The 19013-nt window shown below is 37.7% G+C and overlaps 1 protein-coding gene across 5 annotated transcripts in view; it reads left to right on the top strand.

Moving 5' to 3' along the window:
* Positions 1 to 19013, top strand: part of IKZF3 (IKAROS family zinc finger 3) — a 38482-nt gene that overhangs the window by 14127 nt on the left and 5342 nt on the right. For 3 of the 5 annotated variants that reach the window (XM_026117852.2, XM_026117851.2, XM_026117849.2), the window contains exons 4-7: positions 5846 to 6106; positions 6796 to 6963; positions 8680 to 8796; positions 15302 to 15418. In XM_026117852.2, the coding sequence (XP_025973637.1) occupies positions 5846 to 6106; positions 6796 to 6963; positions 8680 to 8796; positions 15302 to 15418 (663 nt within the window). The remainder of the gene's footprint in view (positions 1 to 5845; positions 6107 to 6795; positions 6964 to 8679; positions 8797 to 15301; positions 15419 to 19013) is intronic. The other 2 variants (XM_064524734.1, XM_064524733.1) reach the window with 2 other exon arrangements.

Below are 19013 nucleotides of genomic sequence, written 5' to 3'. Positions count from 1 at the left end.
AAAGAAAACTGTGTGCCTTTGAATAAAATGCTTTAGGAAGCAGTTAGTTTTAATTCAAGTTTTCTGGTTCGCATGAATTTGGAGCACATGATATGTGACACTTTTTTGTAATTAATTGTATAACGAATTATATTCTGTTTTGATGATAAAAAGACACTGGTATTAATGAAGTAGAAGATACACATCCTAATGCTTGGAAAATGATGCCTGTTTTTTTGCAGTTCTCAGTGCTGCATTTCAATGTGGTTTGTTTCTATTTCTGTTTGAAGTAACAATAAAAACAAGGGAGACTTAATTATCATAGAGCATGCATTCCACGAAGGGGAATTATGAGAGTTTCTCTCCTATTTTTAGAAGTGAAATTTCCACCAGGTGCATACTGCACTGGTTCACTTAGGAATTACCCTTCAAGTATGCTTTATACAGTGTCTAAACAAAATAGATATTTGTTTTTGTAGAACATGGATACGGACCAATCATGCTAAGAAGTTAAAAATACTGGAAGGGACAAAGCTAAATATAAAATAAAAACAAAGAGCCAGTACTTCTAAGTAATTATTTCTGGTGAGTCAAGGACATGAAATCTGTGGATTTCCAGTGCCATGTAGAACAAACCTGCTGAGTGCAGTACTTGAGATTTTCACTGCAGAAGAACCTGCTTTGGCCTGTAATGAATGGCACAAGAAGGGTATTTCAACTGTGAGGATGCCGGAGCGTGACAAGCTCCAGTCTCATCCACTCTGTACTTGTAATAGCAGGGAATACATGTGTATTTTTAGCTATGAAGAGGAACATGCCACTATCTTTGGTACTATTGTTACCACTGCTGTCTAAGTTAAAGCTGGTAGTTGGAGGTTGCTTCTTCCTTTCTTAGCAAACAAATGATCTCATAAAAGCATCTCTGCCACTGTCATAAACTGATCTTGTCACTGTAATCAGTGGAAGAAACAAGGCCCGACTGGGCTAAAAGTCTTGAACTCCTTTCTCTTCCTTAGAATTGATGTCTGCAGTGGTATTAGAAGAATGATAAAGAGAAAAGTTGCTTTCCCCTGACAGTATTGCCTCTCTCTCTTTCAAAAAAAAAAAATCTCATGTTGCTCTTGTGGCACTGCACATTTTATAACCTTAATGCTTTTACATCTCCATTACTTAGTCTCCAAATTTTCAATATAGATAGGTCATGTAAAATTGTTCTCCTTCCTATTTAAGAAAAAAAAGGTAACTTAGGTATAGCATTGATTTTCAACTTAGTGATGTTTGCAGTTCATCCAACCAAAACTCTAAGTAGTCATTAGGGATTTTTTCTTTTTTCATGACATCTCTCCCACACATTGTGTTAATTCCATTGTATATGTTGTGTTTCTCATAAATATGCAGGATTCTGACTTTAGTTTGGAAACTCCGCTGACTTTTTCAGTTTTGCAGTGTATGGCACTTCTATTTCGAGCTGATTTTGGTAAAGGAATCTCACATTCTGTGAGGGGACAAAAACTAGTATGTGTATGTTAATACTTTTTTACTTGTACTACTATTCCTGGGGACAGTTTGTGGAGATAAGCTGTGATGATTCATCAATTAATACCTGTCAAATACAGGTAGTCACAAGAATTCTTCAGTACACACACATATGAGACTCTCTTGTTCTTCAGTAGTCTAAGCATCTGAATCCTATTAACAGCTGTCAAAACCTGGTAAACTATTTATATGCTTTCACAATTTGTTTAATTGGATAGTTAGGAAATGGCATACAAGAAAAGCTTTTCTTTTTTTCCCTTTTTTTCCTTTAGTCTGGCTGAACATCTGTAGCATTAGGGGCTCATTATCTCTGAATTGGCATAGCAAATCAGCAGCATCATTAAAATGCCACATTAAGATGATTAAGTTTCTTTGTTATCCAGTTGACTTTTTGCATGTGCTGAGGATTTCATGATTATGACCCCACTCCTTGTAAAACACTTAAGCAACATCACCCTTTTGTGCTGTTGTCTTTAATGGCTTCTGGTTTTTATTCTTTGTGCTTTTCATAGCACTACCAGCAAACTTTGCTTAACAACAGCACAAAACTTACATTCTTTTCTTTATATTCAATGACAAGGTCTTGGATTAAATATAGCAACTGGGGGTTTTTCCTTCTGAGATTTCCTCTTAGAATCGCTAAGATAACACTCCAGCTTCTTTTAATCGTTTGCTGTTATTGACTTCTTTTTTTATTCTTGCATTTTATAGAACATAAACATGCACTGTTAGTGTGGTGACTCAGTCTGAAGTTGCCACCACAGCTTTATTTTGGATCTTTTCCAGAACCCATTGTTTTTACAGTGTTTCAGGTGAAACAAAAATATTACTCTGGAGTATGTCTTTCATCTTAAAATCATCTCCCCAGGAAATGAAACCATGTGCATCAGCCTTAATGCATCAAGCTAGTACTTTGTAAAATCTACAGTTTTTTTCTGCAGTGTATATTACCTTCATGAACTGCTTCAAGAAAAATAGTTACCTGTGTTGGACACATGAATGATTTTTTGTCTTTTAACTTCTTTACTTTCCTAAGCACAGGAGAGATGATAACATTTCTCTTTTCAACCCAGGGAGCCTTGCTAGTACTGTTAGGGATAATTGTGGTGCTCTTCACTTAAATTTCCCTTTTCAAGTTGATACGACAGCCACCTTCCCCTGGGTTAAGGAGGACCAGCCTGGTAACTCACTAATCTCATCAGAATATGCTGATGTGCTTTTTAAGCACATTAATACAAACTTTTCCACACCCCTGCCATTCTCTTGATCTCAAAGTGTTCCCTGTGCATGCCAGTATGCAAAGCAAAAGTCTGGGACTAAAAATGGAATTGGATTGCTTCAGACCTTTGCACTTGGTTAATTATAGACTGATGGTACTGAGCCATCTTCTCTTTGGACTGCCTTGTACCAGAGCTTTCTTCTGTGTCGTTGTCTTCTCTCAACAGGTCAGAAAGGCCCAGTAGAAGCACTAGGCTCTGAACTATAACCAGCGTGCTGGGTTAGAAGAATTCCAGCATTTCTAGTCTACCACTTACTCAGTGAAAAAGCCTCTTCCTTAATGGCTTCTGCTGTCTGTTGTTTTCAGTCATCAGAAGTTGAATTTTTCCGTTGAGGTTCTTTAAACGCCTACATGCAAACTGAAAAGCACTCAAGCTTTGGTGGGATATCACCGACAGCTGGAGTGGTGGTGATGGTTGTTGGGGGGAGGCAGTGGTGGAAAAGCCTTGATCAGAACTCAGGTGCATCCTTCTCATTTGCTGTAAGAAAATAAAAACATTGCCAGCAGTCAGAATACAATATGGAAAATGCAAAGGTAGTTATTTTCCACAGCGGAACCGTAGGATGGCTTCCCCGTTTTATGCCAGTCAGCAAGTGCTTGCCAGGTGGAAATCAAGATGACATTCATACTGTACTACATGAACACTGACATAACTCTGTAAAAGAGTGAAAAGTTGTGAACCATGAACTTGTGGTGAGAAACAGTAGAAAACGGTAGAGAAGTCCTCTCAACTGGAGGTTACAGCTACTCCTTCACTGTTAAGCAATTGTGCTTAATACAGATGAAAGGTGAGACGTTAAATAGAAAGTGGGAATTGAAATCATTTCTGAAAGTACCAACAAGGTGCAGCTGCAAAGTGTACTTCCTTTTAACATTCTGTGCAGGATGAGACAAATTATTTTGGAACTGCCTCCTTTTTTAAAAAAAAAACAAAAAACACATTATTTTGGAAAAGAGATTCTGTCGAAAGCTTCTTTCAGTAACTGGCAATAAATTTTCCTTAAAATGATAGAAGTGGATGCTTAAATTAACTTTAGAAAGAGTTTTGAGAGTAGGATCACCCTAACATCTGAGAGACGAAGTTGGCAGCAGATGCTGCATGCAGAGGAAACCCTGTTTCAGTGGAAATAGGAGTCAGGATGTGAAGCAAGGCTAGTACTGAAGCAGGTGCAGAGAAAAATGGCACATCTATAGGTGAATCTAGGTGTCCATGTGACTCTGAGCAAACATCAAAGCCTGTGCAAGTCCTTCTGGGATCTGGACAGCCAACCCTAATGCTGAGCTATTTATTTAAAAAAAAAAAATCTATGATGGGAGGTAAACCCCACAAAATTTGGAGAAAAAAACAGCTGCCTTTGGACAACATCATCTGGGGAAAACACTAAAAGGAGTTTCTTGGAGTTTTCCGTATTACCATGGTTTCTTCTACAGAATAAAATAATTATCAGCCTGTTGTTTCTTCCACCCCACTTTAGCCCAAGGTAAGATAGATTGGCTGGACTTGGTGCAAGCACTGAGGAAGGAGGAGTGATTTTTATCCCCAGACTATAGCTGAAAATTTTGATTTCATGAAAGTGTTGGTTGCCAGATTTTTATTTTTCAGTGCTGCTTTTATGTTGCCACCTCATTTTCGCTATCACCCATTGTTTGTTCTCTGCATTTGATGTGGTTTATTACTCAGAACCAGAGCTAATACATATTCAGTAGTCCATGTTCTGTACTTTGGAGAAAGGACAAGTGATTAAGTGCCATATTTAACTGTCTAACCCTCAGTTTGAGAGAAGAGCAGGTGGCCATGAGAACAATACTTTCAAACAGGAAACTATGTATTTTATCTCTTAGTACTTTTCTTCACTTGGTAGCTTGAGGCATAACTCAAGTTTCAAGCATAACCCAGCTCCTGTCCTCACAGAAAAATCAGCTTTAAGCTGAAAATATCTGTCCTGTCAATTGGTAAGGTTTTAATGCAAGTGCTAGTAATGGTAGAGTTAATAGTGGAAAGGAAATTCAGCCATGTAAGTCAGGAATCATCAGCTGTTTATATAGTGTGACCAACTTGCTTATATTTTTACACGGGAGCATTATTGTTAGTAAATTATTAGCTACTTGTTCCATTCCCATCTTGTTGTGAAATTGCATTAATCCAAGAGAACGTCTTTGATTTCCATTTTTCCCTGGAAGCTGCTACAGGTCTGGGAACCTACTCGGAGGTATTTACTAGAAGGAGATCCAGCAGGCCTTGCATGCTGCTCTTCAAGTTTCTTGGGGTTCTTTGCCACACGCTCGAAATGTGACTTTGGACAAATCTTTTAACATTTTTGGGACAAATTTATCTATTAGGAAATCTTTACCCTGCCTTTGCCTTGTTTTATTCAAATAGTAATCTTACAATACCAGTATCAGTATTATTCAGTACTCCTCAAACATTTGAAATCTTTGGATAAAAATTGCAATTGAAAATGAAAATTAGATTATTGATTAGGATTAGGGATGACAATCAAAGTAAAAGGGGCTCTTTTGCTATGCAATACCTTGGGAACACTGGAAGTCTTATACTGGATCAGACATTTTTATATACATGCTTCAAGCACCACAGGTTTCACATGAACGCATAAGAATCCTTTTTAATTTGCGGCCTTCTGTATTTTGAATTTACAGAAGCATTCCATGACACTAATTCCTATAGGCTAATTGTGAATTGTGTGAGTATTTTCTTTTGAATCCTGAACAGTACCCTGCAATTGCAAGAGCAGAGCTACATACTGCATTATACTTTTAGAATCTAATTTTGATGGATAATTTCCTTCTAATCAACAGGCAGGTCAACATTTTTAAAGGTTATCTCATTACAACTATTACCAAATAGACATGACCTTGAAGATTCATGTCTCAACTGCATTTCTGAAACTCTCAGAGATAAAGTAAAAAATGTAGGGTGATTTTTTAATGTAATATTGTGTAATTTGCTGTGTTGTTTTTTTTCTTCCTAAGATACTTCATGGTGTCTAAGATTAGCTTTTTTTTCACTTTTGTGCTTTGTTTTACCTGCAGATGATGTGGTTAAAGTGAAAGGTGAATACAATGAAAGAGAGGAGAGTGCTTTAAATTCAGAGCCTATGGAAAATGCAGAAGAATCTGAAATACCTTACACCTATCCCAGAGAATATAATGAATATGAAAGCATTAAACTGGAAAGACATTCTGGTTCATACGACAACATCAGGCAAGCTAGTGGAAAAATGAATTGTGATATCTGTGGATTAGCCTGCATTAGCCTCAATGTCTTGATGGTTCACAAGCGTAGCCACACTGGTAAATATCTCTATATTATTCTTGCAAGAACTAAATACTGAAAGGGTGGTTTGTAATATAGACCATTTCCTTAAAAGAAGGATACCAAAGTCAAGATTTCTTCATTTAGTCCTTGACTCCACCTGTGCTCTTTAAGCAAGTTACTAATTTTTCTGTGCCTTGCTTTACCCACCTGCAGAATAATACCTTTTCTCTTATCAAGGTAGAATACAAGTAAAAGCATGTTTGTGAGGCATTTTAAGAATTTTGGATGAAAGGCACTATGTCTCTTAAGTATGTCAGTCACAAAGCAAAAGTTAGGTTGTTTTTGTGCTGCCATTTCCAGTCTGTGTTGTATTTCTTCGTGCTATAATTTGGCAACAAATGCGTGAGCATCTTAGGTTTAGACCTTCAGTAAGATGAGGCCTTTTTTTTTTAATTGCTAGCATGTTTGAATCAGCCTCCTGCAGAACACTTATTTCCATGGAAAATCTGTATGGTGTTTTCCATAGTTGAACAGATATTATGAGATGCTCTGACACCAGAGCTGCATGTAACTCCCACTGAAGTCAGCGGAAGGGCTGTGTATGTTCCTATAGGAAGAAATTGATCCAGTATCTCATTTTTTCCTCTTCCAAAAAGAAAAGGGTGTGAGGATAGTGTGATACCCACATAACCATTAAATGTCCTTTTTTGTATGTCATTTTAAGGTGAACGGCCATTCCAGTGTAATCAGTGCGGAGCTTCCTTTACTCAGAAGGGTAACCTCCTCCGCCACATTAAACTACATACAGGGGAAAAACCTTTTAAATGTCATCTTTGCAGTTATGCCTGCCAAAGGAGGGATGCGCTAACAGGTCACTTAAGGACACATTCTGGTAAGTGACTTCAAAGACACTTCATGTGTTTCAAATGTGTGTCACTAGGACACTAGGTGTGGAAGATGAAAGGTCAATCGGCAAAGTCTGATGAGCCAGTCTAGTTCCGAAGAGTTGACAAGTATCAGTGATCCCTCATTCTACCTGTTGTATTGACGCAACTGTCTTGGGACTCGGCTCTGCTCTTTGATGTTAATGAAGATAGAGGGCATAGGGAAACCTCCTGTGGCAGCTGAGTGCTGTGAGAAAAGGCCTAGCCTCAATACTTGCTTGCACAACATAACTCTTGGGTGTTTGTAGATGAGTGGAGATAGCTAAGCTAGCAACCTCTGAATTTGTGCAGTAGCTAGGACGTGCTTTGCTGGGGCTTTCTTCCATTCCAATCCTGAGCCATTAGGATAGCTTGAGGAACGTAATCAAGGACAGCATTGCTCTATTGCCTGTTAATACCTTGCTGTTGTGTAGTGCCTTTCATCCGAATATCTTAACATGCTTAACCAATGCTAACTTTTTTCAAGACTGTTAGGGTATTGCATCCATTTTGCAGATAGAAGTGGAGGCATAGAGCTGAGGTGACCTGAGTAACAAGCCAGGTGTAAATTGACTCATCACAGTTAATCCTGTTCTTTAATAGCCAGATTGCACGTACTTTTTGTGTATGTCCTGTTCTATACAGAGGCTTAGAAAGAAAGCATTTATTCTAAATTATAGATATTATCTCTGCACTGCACTTCACAGAAAAAAAAAAAGTTTAACCTCACAAAGAATCAAAGTTAAAAGTGAGATTATCTGACATGGATAAATGAGATTCTGATTTGACCAAGACCCAGCACAGCAGTGGTAACTGTCCCCCATCGACACTGAGATAAAAACATCGTGCTTCAAACACGTCAGGTGGTTACTGTGACTGAAGCTTTTAGGAGCTGGCCTATTAAAAGCTGTAAAGAAAATCTCCTTAAGTATATAATAAATGAGCAATTGCACTAGCAGTAGGGAGTATGGTCTTTTGCACAGTATACAATGTAAGGATAGCCATATTTGCACTGTACTGATTTGGGAATGATAATGTGTGTGGGAATGTCTGTGCGCAAAAGAATAATGAGATAATTTAGGGAGTGTTTTGGTCTTTTTATGTAAGGCACTGGGAAAGGCTGTGGATATCTTTAGTTTAAAACAGGTTTGTTTTAGCTTAAAGTAATTGGGAATATATTTGCTTTACAATAAATGACTTTGGAAATGAAATGAGAACATTCACAAAAGGTCTTGGTTTGGTTTAACTTGATCAATTTCATGAAATCCTTAAAAAATCCTGTATAGACAGACCTTGGTCAGGCAGTTATGAGAGCTGCCATCCCTGTTTAGCAGTGTTACAGTTAGCCTTCCCTAGGGAAGCTATACCAGGAAAAGTAGTCAACTGGAGTAGGGCTCTAGGAACCTGAGCTCCTGGGAACAGTGTCTAATTCTAAGTCCTCTTCTTTTGTGGTGCTGAGCTTAGAGAATGAAGAGGATCTTGCAGGAACCCTACATGTCTGGTGGATTTCATCCTTATGTAACCTAATTTTGTGATAATTACAGTGCTCATAAACTTTATAGAAATTTAAAGCGTTCTCCAAGAGCCGAATGTTATGTTATCAGTAACTATACACTCGAGTGTCAGAAAGACATTGTTTTATTAGTCTCTTGTGGTTATTTTATTCTGCTCTCTTGTTTTTCTAGTGGAAAAGCCATACAAATGTGAGTTTTGTGGAAGAAGCTACAAACAAAGAAGCTCGTTAGAGGAGCACAAGGAGCGGTGTCGTACTTATTTGCAGAATGCTGGCATGTGTGAGACTGGTAAGTTTATCATGTTACAGTGCTTTTTTTTTTGTGTGTGTGTGTGTGTGCTTACATTACAGTGCTTAAAAAAGGGCATCTGGTAAGCTGTTAATTTATAGCTTGAGAACAGTTTTTATTACAGTCATTTACAGTAACCTAAGGGGCTGCAATGCCTTATAAAGGGGTCTAGTTTAAGGCATCCCTCAGGCAGCTAGCTAAAGAATGCTTTTATTTTAATCACACTTTTATTTCACAATTATTTTGAATAAAACATCTGAAATACCTTGTATGCAGCATTTCTGTAGGTGACACTCACCACAGGCTAAATTATTCCTATATTAATGCTATTACGAGGTTTATTTTATTGGATGAGTTGATGTGCATAATTGTTATCAGCAGTTGTTCACATGTCAGTCCACTCGATGCTTCCTTTTCTTTAGAGTAAGAACTGTTGGTCAGAATCAGTTAGAATTTACAGAAGTATTAGCGGCATGGAAATGGAATATTATCCTGAAGATCTTTGATCAGAGGGAAAGGGCTTCTTGGGTGTAGGGCTGCTTTTGAAAAAGGATGAAGGTAAGATGGATCAAAACACACAGTCTTCATGCTTTATTTTCTTTCCATGATCTAAATGCTGGATTTCTGAAAACACTTCAGTGAAAAAATAACTGCTGTCCTCTTCGAGCCTTCTTCACTGGAATATTTCAAATCCTAAAATGAACTTGTTTGATTTAAGTCTCACAATATGCCAGTGAGTCAGGAAAGAATGACTTTTCCCATTCAGAGAGTCAGGGAAAGGTTGTGACTTGCCCAATAGTTATACAACTGATCCATAACAGAGCTAAAACTGCAACATCAGAATTCAAGTTCCTATTCTTCTGCTGTGTAGCCTTAGAAAACCCTGTAAAGTGTCAAGCTTCCTACTTTTGATTCTGAATTTCAAGTAGAATTTTCTTCTCAAGCAAAAAGTTAGACTGAAATTTCCAAGAAGAAAACATGTAAAATTAATTTTAGACAGATGGCAGTGTTAAGTAAGGCCCTTTTAATAAGAACAAAATTGTATTTAGTGATCTTGTTATCAAGCAAAAAATCTGCAGGCATCATCACAAGCCAGGCCCAAAAAACAATATGAAGATCCATTGATACATGATAACTATGCGGGTGCAAGAGTTGTTACCCTGTGCCGAGTAGGTTGAGGTATCAGACTTTGACACATGCACATACAAAAATTGCCAAAAAATCAATGATTTAATGAAGTTAGGTTTTTTTAGTTTTTCATGGAGGGTCGTCTTTTCAGCAAGTAATGTTTTTTAGAGCATTAGTAAAAGTCAGTGGTTATCTGAGTGTCAGCAAGTTTTGATTTTCATGAGAACCCCTACATACTGTAACTGTGGTTTTATGTTACAGTATAAACTCCCATGATGGCAATCATTTTGAGATGTCCACCACGTGAAAATGGAAAACATGATACCTAATATAGATTTCTGCTTTTAAATGATTCTCATAGTTTATATTCATTTCAGAATAGTAACATTTCACTTATCCAGAATCTGCAATATAGTACTTACTTACTAAAGTAGTACGATATGCCTTAAATTGGTCACAAAGGAAATGTAAATTTCCAGTTCAGCACGATGCGATTATGCCCTATGCCTTTAAGACCTTCACACTTTAAAAATACTGCAGTGTTGTTAGTGGAGTAGTAAGTTTTATTAAAAACAGGAACTCCAATCTTGCTGAGGCATTTCCATTCAATTCTCTGGTATCAGCACTATATTACATCACAGAATCATAGAAAAGTAAGGCTGGAAAGGATCTCAAGAGCTCATTTGGTGCATTTGGTTTGTTTTTTTCCTCTAAGTGTAGCACTTTGCTCTTGTCTTTAGTGAACATCATTTTTTGATTTTTTTTGACCGCTTTCCTACCTGCCTACCTCATTTTGAACTTCAGTCCTCTTTTCTGAAGTCCTTGCAACCTTCCCATATGGGGTCATCTTTAAATGTATGCTCTGCATGCCATCCAATGATTAATTAAAATATTGAAAAGTATCAGGACCATAGTTACCATTCTGATTGCTTTTTAGCATGAGGTCTGCATGTTCCAAATGTAACAGGATGGAAATATTTCTGAAAAAAAAGAATTTGATGTGACAATATTGTTAGAACGTTGCTCCATCCCTGATAACAATCTCTGGTCACGTTGTTCTCATTGCACAATAACCCACCTCTGTGTTCCACTCTCCATTATTTGATGACCACACATAGATGCTACAGGAAGCAATGCCTCTAATTTGAGCTCTGCTTTGTACTTTAGGGTTTTGTTAACGATGCCCGCACGCTCTAAAAATTATACTCACAGTTACGGTGTGACAGAAACCACACTGTGGAAACAATTTAGTATAGGCTAAATGATGGTCTATTAGCATTCTGGGCTGGAAGAAAAGTACCCACTTTCTGTACATCTGCAGCCTGACATTATGGCTAGTTGACAACATTGTTTTATGAAGAGGTGGCTTGTCATCTAATGATTACAACAAAACACAAGTAGTCATTCATTATAGATAAATCACACTTGCATAAAAATTTTCTTCCGCAAATGTTCTATACACAAAAGATTGCAACCGAAATGTGCACACTACTGAGGGGGGCAGCAAGACTCAGATGCGCTGCAGAGAAATCTCAGATGGTAATCACAGTAAAAACCATAAGCAGCCGCGATTGTGAGGTAAGTAGGAGACAGTGGCCGAAGTTTGAAAGTGGTCAGGGCATCGGAACTGAACCCCATCCTAATGTTGTGTAAAATACCATGGTTAGGAGCTTGACTTTTCATATAATTTCCAGTGGCCCATGTAAGACCATTCATCAGGTCTGATCAAGAGGAAAGAGGGTAATTTCTTCAGTTAGCAGTGCTTCTTTCAGCATCCTTAGAGTTTTTGTTGTGTTTTGACCATGCAGCTTTTTGACCACTTTCTTTTGACCATGCAACGCTTGTGACTGTCAGAAGTGTTTAGCTTGTAGGGGATTTCAAGATCACAGGCTGAAACAGATTAAATGCTTTGGAAGTTTAGATTTCCTTTATCACTATTCAGTTATTCTAAGTGTAACTTTGGGCAAAGCACTTGACCATTTCTATCAGGCCAGCCTGAAATTTATTTTTAGATGGTTGCCGTTTTAAAATCAGATGTTTCTGAGCTGTCGTATGCCCAATGCATGATATATTTAGGTAATCAGTTCTTTAACTTAAATGGCATAGTATATAGTGAAATCTTCCAGTGGGTGAAGTAATTGAAGAGAGAGATAGGACTTAAGTATTTCTTTCTTTCTTCAAGAAGTCTTTAGTGAATTTTGGGTGATGAAAAGTGCTTCCTAATTACTAAATATTATTCTTGGATTGTTTAATAAATGGTCTAGAAGAAGAAGGTGGAGGAGATCATTTTAAGTTAGCTTCTGGATAGGGAGAGCAGTATTGTGGGAGAGAGCACTGTTCAACTCTGTCTCAATAGAAGTAGATTGTGTTTTCCTAAAGCTGTATTAGGAAGACATCATCAAAGGTCTTTTGTGATCCATAAATAGAGATGATTTATTTCTTTGGGAAAAAATGGCCATTGACAAGCAGTAGAAAATCTTAATGTGAAAGAAAAGACCCTTAGCTTTAAAATAAAATGGCAGACAGACATCAAGCTAGGAGATTGATATTTACAGATGTCTCAGAATGTATTATGTAGGTCAATAATCTTTGCTCAGAAGAGATTGCTGAAGAGACAGTAACTATTGTTACCTCTGCAGGAAGCCACTTGTCTGCCCTTTTGACACTAATGTAATAAAGTTCCCTCGGTGGCACATAAATAACGTTGACAAGACAAGTAGGACACTGAGATGCTACATGTAACTTCCAGTGTGTTTCTAAGGCTGGCTAAGATGACTTGCAGAAACTCCACTCTTTGAGTTCTGTCAGAAGATAAAGATTCTGAGCATGTGAAATGAAAACGAAGTTTTAATAGTACAATGGCTCTTGAAGTTAAAGATGGGGGGGAAAGAGGAACTAGAAGGAAAAAATAAGAAAAGCAAAGAAAGAAATGGCAGGGACCAGGGTATTTCTATTTTGACAGGGATGTACTGTGTTCTTCTTTGCTTTGCTTTTTCTTTTACAGTAAAAGGTTTTGGATATATAACACTGTTTATATTATTATCTTGTTCTGGGTAGTTGTGGGTTGTCAATTTTTTAAGTTACTACTATTAATGGCTTGTACAAGGATCCTGCCAAAATTACAAGCTTACTGGGTTTGGGATCTAGTTCAAACCTTGAACTAGAGTTATCTAAAGATAATTCAAAGTATTCAGAAGTAGTACTGGGTATTCAGGGTAGATGTCTTTGCCTTTGAATTAGTACCAGACTCATTTGTATTGTGAAATGTTGAATATTTCAGTTTTTGGAGTATGAAATTTAAATAGAGGTCCTGCAGTTAAAAACCTCAGAATGTTATTTGCTAGAGCTAGGTAGGCAGAACTTTGGATTTTGTCTAGAAACTTTCCCTTATAGTTTCAACTGACTGTGATATTTTGCCTCAGTTTGTGTAAACTATTAGGTAGTGTCTTGGTACTATTTCAGGCTGGAAGCAATTGCATTTTAGCAGTTGGTGAAATTGTTGTCTTTTTATATATGTTTCTCTATATATGTATGTATGTACGTATATGTATGTTTCTAAACATATTGGAATAATTTGGAATAAAAATCATAATAGAAAAGCAAGATACTGTTATCTTTAAGGCATTGAGTTTGCCTGCTCTCTGAGAGTCAGGTTATTATGTATATCATGGGGTTACAGTCTCGTGAAACCAGATTAACATAGTACTGAACTGAGCCCTGTTATCCCATCCATCCTGAGTCATATTCATAGCTGGTTTTTGTGACATTGAGCACTTATGAAGCACTTTACATTTTCAAAATACTCTACAAACATTAACAAATAGTTATGGCTGAGGTTTGGTGAGTCATGGTTTGTACTGACTGAAACTCATCTGATATCAATAACAGTAATAATAAACAAGTAAGGTGTAATTTACGTTGAAATGATAGGGCAATGCTGCACAGTAAGCTATGGAAGGATGATGCTACATTTTTATCACCTGCTGTACTTAGCAAACTTAAAGTCCAATACTTTATAAAGCTGTACTTAGCAGGTCTGCAGTGATGCCAAAGTGTTTGTATCATTTTCCTCTGGTATTACTTCTCTGTTATACAGACTATGTTTCATGTAGCTAAAGTATCCATGTGCAATAGTACAATAGCACAGCAGCCAGGATTCTTTTGCCATGAAATTCAACCTTCTACGTGTTACTTTGGGAAGGTAAACTTCCCTTCCTCACCCTCATTTACCTCTACTTAGATAGCAAACTCTTAACGATACGTGCAGTCTCCTAATGTCTGTACAGTTTTCAGCACAGTGGTCCCTAATCCTGCAATTTTTAGTGCTACTTTAATATAAAAGGCTGCTGCCACTACTACTACTGATACTTGTTCTCGAGGGGAGAGCAAGTTTGGGGTGGGGGGGAGCTGCAGCGGTTATATTCGGTATTAGTCTGGCAGTTGTGAGATGAGGTGGCAGCCCTTTTCAGCTTGGCTGATCCAGCTCAAAAGCCTGTGCAGCCTCCATGAGATTGAGAGCATGCAGTAATTTCCGTGAGATGATGGGCACTGGCTAACAGAGCTGAAGGAGAACTCTGGAAAATGGTAAGGTGCTTAAAACAGTTGATGGCCTAGCCTAAGTGAGAGATCCTAGAGCACATACAGTATTTCTAAAGTTAGAAATTTCGGATCTTCTAATGAGCTTTAGAACACCTAATAAGAATGCTTACAAGTGTGCCAAAGGGAAAATATTCTCAATTTGCTTCAGCTGTAGCAATTAGGAAATGACTGAAGAAGTGATAATGAGACTTGAAAAAATGAGTTAGTGAATACTGAAAGGTTATGGTTTTATTTTAATGGAATATTGATATATTTTTGTATGAGTTTCTTAGTGCTCAGATAAGACGACATCTATGTATGACTGATGTTAAGTATAACAAAGGGACTGCATGTCTCATACTGAAGTTTTGGAGAACTGTGTCAGCCTGCAGGTGTCACACAGTGTTACTCGGAATCAAAAAGAAAGGCTAACAGAGGTTGTATCTCCATCTACGTTTTGTAACCAACCCGTCCAGCCTGTTTATTTTACACTTCCTCTTGCTAATGAACATACTGGTTTTGTATGGTTTATGCTCTCCTTGCATGAGCTCAGGACTGCAAGATTAGTGTGTGTTTCTATGCTTGGTTCCACTGACCGCAACTGGTGCCCAAGACGCAAAAAGCAAGAACAACAGAAAAAGCAACAAAACAAGTTTACATCAGATCTCCAAACTGTTTCCTCCCAGTTAGTGTGGCAAACTCCGGAGATTAAACCATTCATTTCTTCCTTTTTTTTTTCTTTCTTTTTTTTTCCTTTTCACCTACGTATTTTTTTTTCTTTTCACGTTTTCCAAACTAGCAAACGTGGAGGCAAGGCACATCAAGGCAGAGATGGGGAGTGAAAGAGCCCTTGTGCTGGACAGGCTAGCAAGCAACGTGGCAAAGCGAAAAAGCTCAATGCCTCAGAAATTTATTGGTAAGAACAAAAAGCCTTTTCTTGTGCAACAGTTAAATATGTCAGAGTTGGTAACCTACAGTACAATGCCACTACTTATTTAAAATATCCTTTTCAAGTTTATAATCCAGTCTAATACAAAAGAATGTAAATAAAGTAACTTTAATTTTCTGATTTTTTGCTGATTTGTTGTAGGTATTCAGTTAAAACAAAAAATAGATTAGATACTTGAGAACTGGGTATAAGCTACTACTCTTTATACAGACAATATATACATACATTTTGTAAGCATTCATGCATTGTTTTCTGTAGTTATGTATTTGAATTGTTCTCTGCTAGGTTCTTTACAGGAAAAGAACAGAAAGGCTTAGTGCTGTTAAGTGCTGTGTGCTATCACTACCCTTTCTAGTCAGCAGGAGCTGAAGGTACTTGTAGGACGCATATGCAGAATTAGGCCTAAAGACAGAAAAGTACTGGAGTTTTGTTAGTCATCTGCTGACTTTGAATATGATGAAAAATATCAAATCCTTTCTTGTGGTAATTTGAGCTACGAGATGCTTCCAGAGCATTTTCCTTGCATTTAATTTCATACAATCAGTGTTGCATGTTGTGGATCTTGCATAGTAGTTTAGCAAACTTGCTACTTTCTAAAACTAATTTGTGTATTTTCTTTTATTTCACTTCAGTGTCAAAGTGTTTAAAATTATACCTAGTAATTTATCAGAAAAAAATGACCTCTGATATGATTGAGATTTCCAGTATTCCTATAAAAATTAGAATATTTGGAACTTATTTTATTTTTGCCAAGAAGCTGTTTGACATGGGTATACTAATCCATAGTCTTATGTAACTAAATCTGTTGCGCGTCATAATAGGAAAATAAAGGGGCTTTATTTTAATTAAAAGAGCTCATCAGTTTTTTATGTAATCTTGAGCTTATTGGCAGGTTCTATATTTCAGTGGATGACTGATCCTGTTGGCTAGTTGTATTTCATTATCTTGCCCTTTATGAAAAGAAAATGCAACTACTGTTTTGGACTTTATTGTCTTCTAAGTAAAGACTTTACTTAGCAGTTATATAATATTAGTACTAATAATGCCTTATTTGAAATATTCTGGCTGGGTATACATGGTCCTGGACACTTTTCTTAATATAAATTTTGTCTTCAGAAAAGCAGCCTCTGTGGTAACTATGTTCACACGCATGACTGGGGAGGGGAGAAGTGTGGGGCTGAGTGTGCGGGCAGGGATCAGCTGCTTGTTGGACTGGCCCACCCTGGCAGAGGGAGGTTCTGAGGCTCGCTCTTGAACTTCTGGGGCTAAGGTTCAAACCTAGGTAAAGGTATGCTGCTAAAGTTGTATATACATAAGAAAGACTGACTTTTTTAAAGGTAATGTAGATCTTACTGGCTTTGGGTAGTACTGGACTTTCATCTATGAAAACTGATAATTTTTATTTAGATGTTGTAATATAGATTTTAAAAGGTCACCTTTTTACACAGGTATGAAGTAACACCAGCACACTCCATATTAGTACCTTTGGGTACCTAATATTGAAACTGTTGACTGTGTGACTTAGACCTTACATGTCATGCTGTGATTCAAAAAGTAATACTAATGCAAATGTTTTTGAAAATCTTTAGCTTCCTTTTTCTTAGTGCTGAGAGCAGCTTCATAAATCTTGTTTTACAGTGGCTACCCATTTGATCTTTATACATTTATTAAACACATCTGCAGCAGGGCAAAACTACTTAGCATATGCTTTAAGTTAAGTGTAAGTACTAGTGTTTTGCTTAATTGTTTTACCAGTGTACTCCTTACTGTATGGAATAGATCCCTTTTTTGATTTGTGACAGTGCTTAGTAATATTGTCTGTAGTTAGCACGAACTGATACTGTGTCATGCAAAACTTTGGGGGGGAAAAGTTGGAGGAACTGTGACCATTTACTTAAAGGCACAAAATAACTGATTTCCGAAACTTGCTGTTTTTCTAAAACCTATGTTATTGGCATGTTCTTGTTAGGTAACGTGAAAAAATGACTCACTTGGTCCCTTTTATCCTGGGAAGCATGTTTGTGACAGCAGTCTGTCCGACCTTGATTTGACTTTTGTGACTTTCTGAACTGTATGTGTGGGAGTGAAAATCTGCCAGGAGAGCTTTGTGATTTCTTGGGAAATGGAGTTCTCAGAATGGGTGCTATTTTTTCATTATGTCAGGAAGAAGGGATAAAGAAACATATACTGACAGGCCATCTTTGGCTTATTGTGATGGAAGTGTATTGATCAGAAAAAAAATAACTTTATTTCATGGTTCTACAGAGATTCATACGTGCATGAAAACACTTGCCCACTTTATTTCTCACATACTCATCTTCAGTAGCTACCTTTCTGTAAATAATGTTTTCATAGTATGCACATATATAACTCTCAAATAAGGACACAGATGAGCAGAACGTATACTTGGCTTTCAACCTCTGTGGTAGGCCCTTCTTCGAGGGCTTCCCTTGCAAAGGTTTTACACTCAGCTTTCTGTGCGGTAAGAGAGAACAAGGATTTGAATGGAAGTTTACCATTTGTGTTTGTATTTTGCTGTGGATTCCTATTCTGTATGTATATAGACGAAATGCACAAAGCCTGGCTCTTTGCGCTTCCCAGCTCAAGCAAGGAACAGATACAAAAAACAGTCCAGCAGAATGGATACCCTCTGATGTAGACGCAGCTTGGCAAGCACTCCTTTCAGTTAAACTGGTTCTTGCCGGTGGGTGTGCTGGTGCGGCTTCCCTGCTGCATAAAGCGTTCTGGGGCCAGGTCTTCAGCTGATGCAAGTCAACGTGACCGTTGCAGTCAATGTGTTCCTGCCACTTTACACTAGCTGAGCATCTGGCCCATAGGCTTCTATTACTTTCCTTTCAAAAACAAGTCCTCTCTGAGAGCAATATTAAAAATCTATTTCTCATAGCAGTAAAAATGCTAGGGCAGTTCTGACACCTTAGCAAACACCATTCTCTCCCTATGCGGAGAGTCTAATGAGAAATCGTCTGCTTTGGTTAGCACAGCAACAGGAAGTAGGTTCACTCCCTGTTTCCAGTGTCCACACCTCATCAGGTTGCAAAACTCTGCGTGCATTTTAGCGTAAGTGAAGCATCACTGAGCAGCACATGAGAATGTGTCATACGCTAGGGCTCGTGTGAATTTTGAAAGGGAGAGCTTTTGCATTGCACTGAGACCAAAAAAAGAAACCGGAGAAAAAAGATGTTTTAGCTAACCAGTGGACTGCTTTATAAATGAGCAGTAGAAGACCCAGTAAATTAAGTTCTTAATTTAGTGTTTTGCAATAACTTTGTGGCGCTTCCTGTGGTACAGATAGCAGCTTAACTGTGAAGGATCTATTACACTGTCCTGCTGGCTACAAAGATAAAACATCAACTGCTTTGGGCACAGTCCATCTTATTCATTCCCCAGTCCCCATATACTGCTCTCCCTTTCTCTGAATCATTGATTGCTGTGTTTGAGTGAAGTACTGATCTGACTTTTAATCTTTTTCCATGGAAAAGTTTGCTGTGTTTGACTCGGGGGAGGGGGTCAAAAGTGGCCCCCCTTCCACCTGATGTGATAC

The sequence above is a fragment of the Dromaius novaehollandiae genome, chromosome 22 (assembly GCF_036370855.1).
Source record: "Dromaius novaehollandiae isolate bDroNov1 chromosome 22, bDroNov1.hap1, whole genome shotgun sequence".
Taxonomy (NCBI): domain Eukaryota; kingdom Metazoa; phylum Chordata; class Aves; order Casuariiformes; family Dromaiidae; genus Dromaius; species Dromaius novaehollandiae.
The sequence above is the reverse complement of the archived record's forward strand: the minus strand, read 5'-3'. Positions and strand labels throughout refer to the sequence as shown.